The sequence below is a fragment of the Toxotes jaculatrix genome, chromosome 5 (genome assembly GCF_017976425.1).
Source record: "Toxotes jaculatrix isolate fToxJac2 chromosome 5, fToxJac2.pri, whole genome shotgun sequence".
NCBI lineage: Eukaryota > Metazoa > Chordata > Actinopteri > Toxotidae > Toxotes > Toxotes jaculatrix.
In genome coordinates this window covers 974,590-986,165 of record NC_054398.1, presented here as the reverse complement: position 1 = coordinate 986,165, position 11,576 = coordinate 974,590, and the positions used below count along the sequence as shown (strand labels likewise).

The following is an 11,576-nucleotide window of genomic DNA, read 5'->3' as shown; positions in this document are numbered from 1 at the left end:
AAGTGGAGCTTTTAAAAAGCAGCAACATCCTGAGGTTACTAACATACACAAAGAGAAAGGCAGACAAAGTCAGGAGGAGGGAAGTGCACGCTATTATGTGAAGGCTCAGATCTGTTTTTTTTTTTTTAGGGATTACTTTCTCAAGGATTTCAGCTTGTTGGATGTGTTACCTTTAGTTCTGGTCTTTCGTCACAGCCTTAGAAAGTATGGATGAGTCTGTCAGTTCTGCAGATTCTGTGGGAATAATATATATTTTTTAAAAGCATTGGCACTGAACGTCTGTATTCAGGATTTTGGAGAGGCTGGCTCAAAGGCAGAACCCATGCTAGTGGTTCCTAAAGGCCACACCCCTCATTACACCTTACAGTATGAAAGTGTAGGAAAGAACAAACATACTGAGGATTCTGGTTTTCTCAAAGGCTAAAGAGATAAAGATGGAGTGTGGAGCTGAAAGTCAGCGGATCTGTGATTCTGATGACCCTTTTCTTCTGGGTTTTAGGTTAATGTGAGATTTTTTGGTGGTGAGGTAAAAGGCTCAGTGTCCAAAATGGTGTCTGACATCATGGTGACATCACTGAAATGGAGTCTGATGAGACGTGTGCAGGTTTTCCACGCTGACGCTCTGAGTTCTTAAACTAAACTGTAACTGGCAAACTGTTGCATTGTTATAACTGCTGGAACAGAAGCGTCATTACTTTCCTGCTAAGATAAATCTCTACTGTGAAAACGATGGATAAACTCCGAGCTAGCTTCCATCAGATTGGTTTGAAAAGCAAAGAGCCGTCCAGTGACAGGTATGATAGTTTGGATAATGTGGATAAAGACCTGTCTGATCTGCTGCTCTGACTGAGTTTCTCACCCGGAGCAGAAATTAGAGTGAATAGTTTGATTCAACAGGTGAAAACAAACGCGAGTCTGCTGGATATGGAAACCAGCAGCTGTTTGCTGTGTGCCGCTTTATAAGATCATATTATGTCAGTCATCAGTTTACAGCCTGCTCTGCTGCACACAGTGGCCTTTGCTGCTTTAGGGTTCATCCTCATGGGACCAAGATAAATCCAGTACTTGAATTAGTTTTAACGTAGATGTGGACTGAAGTGTGAAACTAGGCAGACAGACAAACTGAGCATCACCACGATGTTCCCTAAATGTCAGAGGTGTGTCACATCATGGGAGAGGTGTGGGTTCTGGGGCCCCTGAGGTGTCTCGCTCCGGGGACACGTCCCCTCTCAGCCTGGTTGGTCATTTTCTTTTAAACACTAATATTGTTACAGGCTGTTTGACTCCATATCAGCAGACATGACTGAATGTGTGTGTGTGTGTGTGTGTTTTGTTCCTTATATTTCACCGGAGTTACCGTCACAGAATGCGCGCGTGTGCACCCCATACGTGCGCGCGCATTTGTGTCAGTTTCCACTCTGCCCGGTAGGTGGGACTTGAGGCAGCGAGGATCGAGTCTTCCTCTCTCTCTCTGCCTCCCGGTCTCTTTCTGTGTCTCCCCACCATCCTCACTGTCTGGTACCAGCAACAGCGCTAGAGAGAGGAGAAGGAGAGAGAGAAAGAGAGAGAGAGAGAGAGAGAGATTGAGGGATGACATAAAACGATGCACAGAGAGGAGGACAAGAGAAAGAGAGCCGGACTGTGCACGCTCAGAGCCCTTCATGTCTGCACCTGGAATATTTTCGGGATTTTCTTCCTTCTTTTATTCGCTCACAGCGGTGGGTTTTTTCCTTTTCGAGCAGGGAAACCGTGACTGGCATCATCAAAATCTCTGACACGCACACACACCTACACACACACAGACCTACACATATACACACACATACACGTACACGCACACACACGCACGCACAGGTATGGATCCATGAAGGAAGATGATTTTCTTTTTATTTGAACATTTGGACTTATTGAGATAAATCAGGTGAGAACACGCACGCACCCCCGCGCGGAGCGGACTCTGGAGAGGATCTGAGTCTTGATTTTTCATTATTATTATTATTATTATTATTATTATTTTTTTTTTTTTTTTTCATCACTGCTGCGCCGCAAAGTTGCGAAGAAATCTGGGGACTCGAATCGTGACAGCATGGATGGATCTGGTGCGTTATTTGGCGCATTCGGCGTCCGTGGCCCTGCTAAGAAATGGTGCTGCTGGAAGGTTTTCTTTCTGCTCAGCGTCTTCTTTCACAACTACCTGAGCTCCTTGCTGGACTGCCCGCCCACCTGCACCTGCTCGCCCACAGAGATCTACTGCAATAAGTCCGACAACAGCAAATTCTTCCCGCTGCTCTCCTTCCAGGGCACCGGGAGCGCCGGGAACAGCAGCGTGAGCATCGAGGACCTTTTCCAGAACATCACCTCCATGTAAGTGCTGCTGCTGCTCCGGCTCAGAGCTCTCACAGACGCCCTGGAGCTGTGTGTTTGTGCTTTTTATTAGATGGATGCTTGTGGGAATACATTCCAGCTCAGGTGATACCGTGGTCTGGATTAACACCTTGGCATCTTCCAGTTTATCTGCAGTGATATTGTGACATCCACAGAGAATGCGCTATACCAAGCTGATGTTAGTGGTGAGAGCTGGCTCCTCAGTTGGATTAAAGGGAGTGATGTTTTAAAATGTGCTTTTGATTAATATTGGATTTTTTTTCTTGCAGGAAATTCATAAAAATCAGCTTTTAATAATCAGTGCATGCACATAAAGTCACCACAACCAAGGCCTCGTTTCAAACTTGAATCTCACCATGGAACCAAAAACCCTCAGCCTCTGATGGCAGTTTGATTTTTATCTGACTACATTACAGATTAGCAGCGCTGTTAAGAAAACCTGGACCACTGTCTATTTTGGATTCAGACTTAATCGTGAGAATACAGTTCACCAAGTCAGGGGTTAAATCTCTTAATCATTAATGTAAGAGCAAACCAGCTGAAGTTTGGTGTTCTGAGGTTAATCCTTCTAAAAAATGGCATTTTATTTTAATTTGCATATTTTAAAAGGTTGTGAAAGGAAGGGCTTCTGTTCTCATGGTTGAACATTTAATGAAATATAATGTTCAGCTCTCAGAGCCCGTCACAGCTGTGACGGGCTCAGTAAACAGCAGAGGAAAGTATGACTCCAGCACAAAATCTGTTTTACTTACAGGAAAATATTGCTTCTCTCTAAAAGTACTTAAGACGTAAGAGTGATGTCTGTCCTCAAACCTTAGCTTTTTGTACACTCCCGGTAAAAGGCAGTGATGTCTTGGTCAAATTATCTGGGATGCTGCCGTTGTACATGATGTGAATCAGTCGTGAATCCACATAGGAAACAGTGGAAAAGCCTAAAAATGTTCCTTGGTCTTTTTACTGTGAACGATGAAGTGGAGGATGATTAGAGAGGCCCCACCACTCAAAGCAAATACAGCAGAAACAGCACTTCCTGATTTTGTCCCTTCATACATCATTATATCTTCTCCCCGTCACTTGCTGCTGTATCTTCCCATAATACCTTCTTTTATATCCTTTGATGACAGAGAGCAGCCCGGCCTGAGAGCTAACAGGCCCACATATCTGCAAACAGCTGTTTCACCGGATGATAAGCAGTTATGACTCAGGTGCTCAAGTGCACAAATTTCAGTCTAAATGTCAGTTTCCTTTGGAAATCCATGAAAGCTGCCTCATATTCCCCGGGTGGGCACTGAACACAAACCCCGGTCACCTTAGATATCCTGCTGTCTTTGGGGGACCAGCCTGAGGACAGACAGCTGAGCTTCTCTCTAGAAACAGTAGAGAGCTTGAACATGTACAAACGAATTCTTGATGTTCACGTTCTAACAGCAGCAGCAGTGACGATGCAGGAGATTATCAATGGTTCTGATGAGTCAGGGAACAGCACCAGTTTAAGACTGACAGCAAAGTATCCATTTACAGTGGCATGAGCTAATGGGAGTAATGGTGTTGATGTGATGCTGATGGGATGTTGATGGGATGTACTGCACTGTATAGCTCCAGCTCACTTCACCTCATTTCACTGTACTTTAAATGTATAGTAAAGAATTTTGACAGGGCATCGAAATAAAGATTTTATTTTAGATTAATTTCCTTTGGCCAGCCTGTAGCAGTGTGTGTGTGCGTGTGTGTGTGTGTGTGTGTGTGTGTGTGTGTCTTTCTATCTCAGCACTCAGAGGTCATAGTCCATCAGATCCTGGAAATTGTGGCCGGTGTATCCCTGTACTTTCTGCTCCGCACTCTCTTATTTAGCCCACAAAGCTGCCGTCACACACACACACACACACACACACTCACACACACACACACACACTCACACACACACACACACACACACACACACACACACACACTGTGTCCTGCGTCTCGGCAGCACCAGTGGTCTGAGTGTGAGTGCTTTAGATGTGAGCTGTCACTGCTTCCTTTTCTGTGCCTGTGTGATTTCAGGCTTGTTGCTGGTCACAGTGAAATGAACCTGATTTTCATGCTTCCGCGCTCTGACTCGTGACAGAGTGCTAACCCGGGAGATGCACACAGCCAGAGCCGACACGTCAGAGTGAGGAAATGAACGTGTTAGCTGTGCTTCTGATTTTAGCCGTAGACAGAAAGAGAGAGAAATCAATGGGATCATCAGTACTGTTTGAAAATGTAATGTGTAATGTACATTATCAGATTGTTTTAAGATCCTGGGCAATATTACTGATACAAGTACTAACTACAGTGCTTCAGTGTCTTTGCTGATGAACAATAGATGCAGACACAATGATCACCGTGATGGATTCTCCAGCCAGAGTCAGGTCTGTGCTGTAAACTGATTTGTCGTACGGTGCTTCGGTAGATCTGGAAAGCAGAGGAGCATTTTCTGGGCTTTCCACTGTTCTTTTGTTAACAGAGGGCTCTGAAATCATTTCGGGGCTTTGCACTCATCAGGTAATCTGTATGAAGACCTGCACCCTGCTGTGTGAACTTCACCGTGCTGCACAGTTTTCTCCACAGTAAAAAACAGAGCGTTTCTTTTTCTCGCTGCAAAGATTTCTTGATCAAGCGGGGATTTACTTCAGCCGTCCTCCTCAGCGTCCTCCTCAGCGTCCTCCTTCCTTTGATAGTGTCTGAAGCCTTTCAGCTGGTAGCAGTCAACACATCACACTGCATTAGGATCACACAGCACAGCAACAATTGGAAAGAAAATGGCAAAAAAAAAAAGCTGGAAGTGTAAGATTGCTTCACGAAGACGAAGCTCAGTTGCATTATCAATAACTGTTTACAACAGGGGTGGTGAGATAAAGGAGGAGAAACAGAGAACGTAGCGAGATGTTACGTGTGATAGACGCTGATTATTTTGTGAGAACAAAACCTCACTCGATTATTGATCTGTTTTGCTGTGAGAATTTTAAGAGGAACAACAGAAAAGAAGCTGCAGCAGCAGTGATTCCTGGCTGATGTTTCCTCCTGCGTGTAGGAGAGAGAGCGACACGCGGCTTCTTCTTCATGCTGGTCACAGAGAAAACACAGAAAATGAGAGGCACTTTATCATAACAGAGCTTCGCTTTTATTTAATGTCTTTAGTAGGAAAGGAAAGAGAGTGGTGTGAAACAGAGAGAGAGAGAGAGGACAGAAAAACTGTTTGAACAAATGCTGCTGGTGAAAGAGAGAGGAGGTCGTATTCCTGAGAGGAAAAGAGATGAAAGATAAAGGAGAAATGGAAGGAAAGAGGGGAAGTACTGTGCAGTTTGAAATCAGCACTACAGACATGGACAGCTCCCTGCTACACACACACACACACTTCCATGCATGCTTCCTGGTGTAGTGTGTGAGTTACAGCTGTGTAGTGTTGTAAGCCTGATAGCTTGTGTGTTATCATTCACAGCTGAGTCATTAGAGACGTCTGAATAATGCTGATGGTTTCACATCCGACTGCAGCTTAGTGTTATGTAGTAAATGAAAGGTGGATGTTGGGCCCTTTCCTTCTGCTGCACAGCCCAGATGGTGATCAGGGAGGGTGCACTCAAAAGAACAAGTACACAGTAAAGAAGTATATAAAAAGAGAGACAGTGTTATCCTTCATCACTTCGTTGTTACAGACTCAAACAAATCGCAGATTTGCCATTTAACAGTCAGACTGTTCAGCGTGGTGCTGCCGTCCCAGGGCTAACGTATTACCTTAGCATGGACTTTTTTTTTTTTCCTCTACTATTTGACATTTCATGGAATAAAAGATTAATGATTAGAAACAATGGTCAGCAGATTAATCAATGTTGAAAATATGTTTAGTTGCAGGCCCACTTCCTGCAAGAGTCTTCCATCTAAAGCGCCACAGCGGCCATCTGTCTCGACCGGGTGGGCTGAGAGAGGGACAGAGAGATGGAGCAATACAAACAACAACAATAAAAGAACTAATGATGGTAAGACTAGTTGTAGGAATAATAATAATAATAATGAATGAGACTAGTAATCTCCTTACTAGTCTCAGTGTCAGGACACGTGTGTCTCACCTGAGTGTCTCAGGGCTTAAATCACAGTACATTTGGCTTTTAAACAGCTTCATTGAAACTAAGTTTTCCTGCAAGTAAGAAACAATGGAAACTGGAGAGCTGCTGAGTTTCACAGATATAAAATTCCCTTCCTTTGTGTTGGGTCGGCAGCAGAAGCCTCGGCTCAGATCTCAAAAACCTCAGAAAATAAAAGAGTTGCATTAACCTTTTTTTTTTTTTTCAGAGTCAGTGATGACTTTGCACTGAAGATTTTTAGGCCCCAGATGCCCGACATATTCTGTGATGATAAAAATGGGTTCAAAAAGATGTTCAGACACACGTTCACTTTCTGTTGCCACCTTGTTGCTATGTGAAGTGCAGATATTCTCACCAGCGTACCGCTCAGTTAGCAAAGCGTGGACGCTTCATAAACTGTTCCATAATTCAGGTTCAGTTTGTCCATAACTCATTATTTTTTAATCATTACCACCAGAATGGTCTATAACCTAATTAACCTTCTGATATTAAGCAAAGTGAATGTTCTTTGTTGTGACCTAGCCGGTCGCCTTGGCTCTGTAAAATAAATAAATAAATAAATAAAAATAAATAAATAGTATGCCCCGCTTCATACTTTCATATTTTGCCCCAAGGCCTCAGCAGAATCAATGAGCCTCTGTTCTTACACTATGTTAAAATATCCAATAACATTAGCAACCATTATGCACCACGTCAATGTGACAGCCCACATCATGTCAGCTGCAGAGCTGTGTGTGTGTGTGTGTGTGTGTGTGTGTGTGTGTGTGTGTGTGTGTGTGTGTGTGTGTGTGTGAGGACGTGTGTGAGTGTGTGTGTGTGTGTGTGTGTGTGTGTGTGTGTGTGTGTGTGAGGACGTGTGTGTGTGTGTGTGAGGACGTGTGTGAGTGTGTGTGTGTGTGTGTGTGTGAGTGAGTGTGTGTGTGTGTGTGTGTGTGTGTGTGTGAGGACGTGTGTGTGTGTGAGGACGTGTGTGTGTGTGTGTGTGTGTGTGTGTGTGTGTGTGTGTGTGTGTGTGTGAGGACGTGTGTGTGTGTGTGTGTGAGTGTGTGTGTGTGTGTGTGTGTGTGTGTGTGTGAGGATGTGTGTGAGGATGTGTGTGAGTGTGTGTGTGTGTGAGTGAGTGTGTGTATGTGTGTGTGTGTGTGTGTGTGTGTGTGTGAGGACGTGTGTGTGTGTGTGTGTGTGTGTGTGAGGACGTGTGTGAGTGTGTGTGTGTGTGTGTGTGTGTGTGTGTGTGTGTGTGTGTGTGTGTGTGTGTGTGTGAGGACGTGTGAAGGGTTACATACCGCAGGTTGAGATGCTGTTACAGTGATAATGTGACACTGAGTTTTAGTTGGCTGTTTCCTTCCTCTGGGCTGAACGGTGCTTAGCAGGGAGCAGACTGAAATAATCAAAAAGACATTGTGGAATCATCTGAGCCACGTGTGTCGTTGTTATTACATTTCTCATCTGAACAGGGAGAATAAAAACATCCCTGGGAAGCCGTGAATACATAAGGTTATCAGGGCAGCTTTACAGGGACATCAGCCGTGCATGGTCCTTGTTAAAATACATGCAAATGTGTATGTCTGTCTGCCTTGAGTCCTGGCTCACTCAGTGCATGCTGGGATATGCTCTAGCCCTCTTGTGACCCTGAACAGGCTAAATTAGAGATGGATGGAAGCTCAGTTTCCCAAATCTCCCCCTGTCAGATACCAAATGATGCCAGGTGCTGCTGCAGGCGCTGCAGCCGCTGCAGCCAGCGGAGCACAGGGAAAGGAACACTGAGTGCCTGAGCAGGGCCACCATTGGCTGAATGAACAGCAGGTGATGTGTAGGATTGGTTTCAGGTGTGGTGGACGGTCGGGGGATCTTCAACCAGACAAAAAAACAAACCACTGACTGTGATAACGCTTATTTAGACAAGAAATAATAGGAAATTCATACAAAGACTTTAGGACTGAAACATTGTTCAGTCAGCCACCTGAGTGGATTATTATGTGAAAGCAGAATACGTGCAGCCCTGATATTTGGCATCTGAGCTCCGATCTTGTCACTCCCCAGCACAGAAGCACCGGCCTCAGCACAGCAGAGAACACAGTGACAAACAGGTGGAAAATAGCTTTTGTAGATGAGAGAGCAGGACTTCCTGTCAGGCTGTGTGTGCCCAGACTGCTCACTAACGCTTACAGAGTTTCAGTGGCCTTGCTGATCCTGTTAGTCTTTCTGCTCTGAGAACAGAGTGCAGATGTGATGCTCCTCCTTCTCATCGACAGCTGAGATGCTGTTAGTGATGTCAGCGCGCTGTGTGTGTGTCAGGTGGGAGTCTCGAGTGGCCTTGAAGAGTATAATGATGCTGCTACATGATCTTACAGCTTTGATTTTTCTGGTTGACCCGCAGCATGTCTGTCACAGAGAGCTGACCCTGTCAGTTCATCGCACAGGCCCATGAGCTTCAGCTGCAAAGCTGATAAACAAGTTCATCACAAACACACAACTTTCATTCAGCGTTCAGAAGTTAGATCACTTGGGACTGAATTTAATGTTGAACAGTTTTCTTCCAGCACACGCTGACCAAGGCCAAACACCTTTATGTATCTAACAGAGCTGTTTATAAAAGTCATTATGACAAAATGTCAATGAGTGAGGATCAATGCTGCGCTGATGTCAATATTAAAACGCTGTCGATTATGAAAATGAAAAAAAAGTCAATATTTTTTTCAGTAATGCACTAATGCTGTGTGAGAACTATGGATCCGGCACAGGTCAGAGGGACGTCTGATGTGTCGGCGTTTACAAGGCCGACAGCAAAGGACAATGCAAGGTCAGCTCTTACTCTACTTACCTGGTTTTATTAGATGAGCAGGGTTTGGTTTAAAACAGCCTTTAAACAGAGCCAACACAATCAAACAACTCTCAGCGCTGCCGTGCTCCCAGATCTCAGAGAAACAAAACCATGCAAATTAGTTGTTGTCATTTTCCTTTAGCCTCTCTGTTCTCTGTATCCACAGACGCACGGTGTTTGGATCGGTGCTGGTAAATTCTTTAATCTGTAAGTGTGTGTGTGTGTGTGTGCGTGTGTGTGTGTGTGTGTGTGTGTGTGAATCCTTGCCGTTGATGGCAGTGAATCAGTTCCTGCTGCAGCCCACACGTTCTCTGACACACACACACACACAGTGTGTGTGAGGGGGAAGTGAAAGCAGCACCCCTGTGCATATTCCTGAGAGTTGATAGCGGTTTTTATTCTTCCTGACAGTGGATGTGGTTGGAACTATGAGGACGGGTTGTGTCTTTTCTTTCTCATAAACTTCTGCTACTTGGAAACTCAGGCTCTCAGGAATGAAATGATAAGTTAAACCCACAGTGAACAGCCTCAGCCTGTGCTACTTTAAATCGTACAGCTACAGATGGAACTGCTCTTCCTGGCTCTACTTACAGGACTGTAGTCAAATTAATGTGGAACCAGTTGTCTCCTTTTCACTGTTTTGTTTCCCCTTTCCTTAACGATGTCTGATAATATCACATGGAAGCTGTGCAGCAGCATCATTACAACTTGACATGAACCTCAGCATCTAACACTGATGTAGGTGGTGGAAGTCGTACACATTGTGTGTGAACAGGACAGGAAGGCGTTTATTGTGAAAGGTCTGTACAGGAAGTGTTACGTTTCACTGACAATACAGCAAAACAAAAAAATAAAATTTAAAAAATGGCAAAGCAGAACTAATTGGAAGTAACTGTTGAAAGAGGAGGTGAGAGTGGAGGAGTGAGGAGTATGACATGAGGTTGGATAATTCTGTGGAAATGTACAGTAAACTGAATTTATCAATGCATCAGGAGTGACTTCTTAAAAGAACATGATGAAATACAGTTGTAGAAACAGGAAGCTTTGGAAATAAATTCCTGTCATTCCTTAACAGCAGTCTGTTTGACTCCTGGTTCTCTCAGTTATTTAGAAGTGAAACTAAATATCTGAGCGGTCACAGACGTCCAGGTTTGGTCTGTGTGGGAAGTGCAGCTTCTGTCCACAAGCTCCAGAGCAGAGGAAGTGTGTTTGCCTCTCAGATTAAATCTGTCTCGGTGGAATAATGGAACAAATGTAAACAGTTTTAAACAAAGTTGTCAGGTCACTGTAACCTGAGTGTTTTCACTCCATGCTACACTCAGCCAGTGTTGTGTTTGTGTTTGACAGCAGAGATCCTGTGAGCCTGCAGCCCCACCCAGCAAAATAATCAGCAGCACTGTCCTGTGTAAACTCTGCTCACACACCCTGGGACATTTGTGTAAACCTTGCTACACATTTTGAGAGGTGGGTGTGTTTACCCTCCACGATCACCCTGCCCTGCCTTCATCACTGCGTGTCCAGTGTCCAGTGTCCAAACTGAACTGTGATGCTTTCAGCAGGCTGGGTTTTTAAAGGTGTGAACACAGCTGCCACGCCTCTTTGCTCTGTGACTGTGTGTGTGGAGAAAAGCTGTGATAAAGCCGTGTACACTACCTGCTCAGCAACTAAACAGCAGACAGACACAGTCAGAGAGCAGCTGGTGAACATAGTGAAGCATTCAGCAGCTGAAGAGCCTGATATTTCCCTCAGGAACTGGTGGAGACCAAAAACAGAGCTAAAAGAGATGGAATGCTGGACTGAGATTCATCAGGTGGACTCAAACACCCTTTCAAATGAATGGTAATGTGCCTGTCTGTGGGTTTAAGAAATAGTATAAACAACTGACTGGTAAAAAGCTTGTTTTACTGCCCCCAAGTGGTCAAACTACCAGCTAATGCAGAAGAAGCGTTTATATTTCATTTCTGGAGACAGTGAGAAAAACAGATAAATTAGAAGCAGGAGGGATGAGAGCATAGCACAATGCAGGTCATGCATAAAGATGTATAATAATAAGACAAACAATAACATATAATAATACAATATACAATATTAATACTACAAATAATATTTAATGAGACTAATAAGGGCGCCACAGTCACAGATTCAGACTCTGCAGCTCTGGAGGTTGAAGCACCTGCAGAGAGCGGCAGTAAGAGAGAAGACAGAGGTGAGAAAGCACAGAACTATCAGGCACAAGCACACATCCTTGTGTTCACACGTAT

The 11,576-nt window shown here is 44.4% G+C and overlaps 1 protein-coding gene across 1 annotated transcript in view; it reads left to right on the top strand.

Annotated features, from left to right (window-relative positions):
* Positions 1-2,086: 2,086 nt before the first annotated feature.
* Positions 2,087-11,576, top strand: part of ntrk3a (neurotrophic tyrosine kinase, receptor, type 3a) — a 122,288-nt gene continuing 112,798 nt past the window's right edge. Inside the window, 1 exon segment of the mRNA XM_041038353.1 lies at positions 2,087-2,364. Within this exon segment, the coding sequence (XP_040894287.1) occupies positions 2,087-2,364 (278 nt within the window).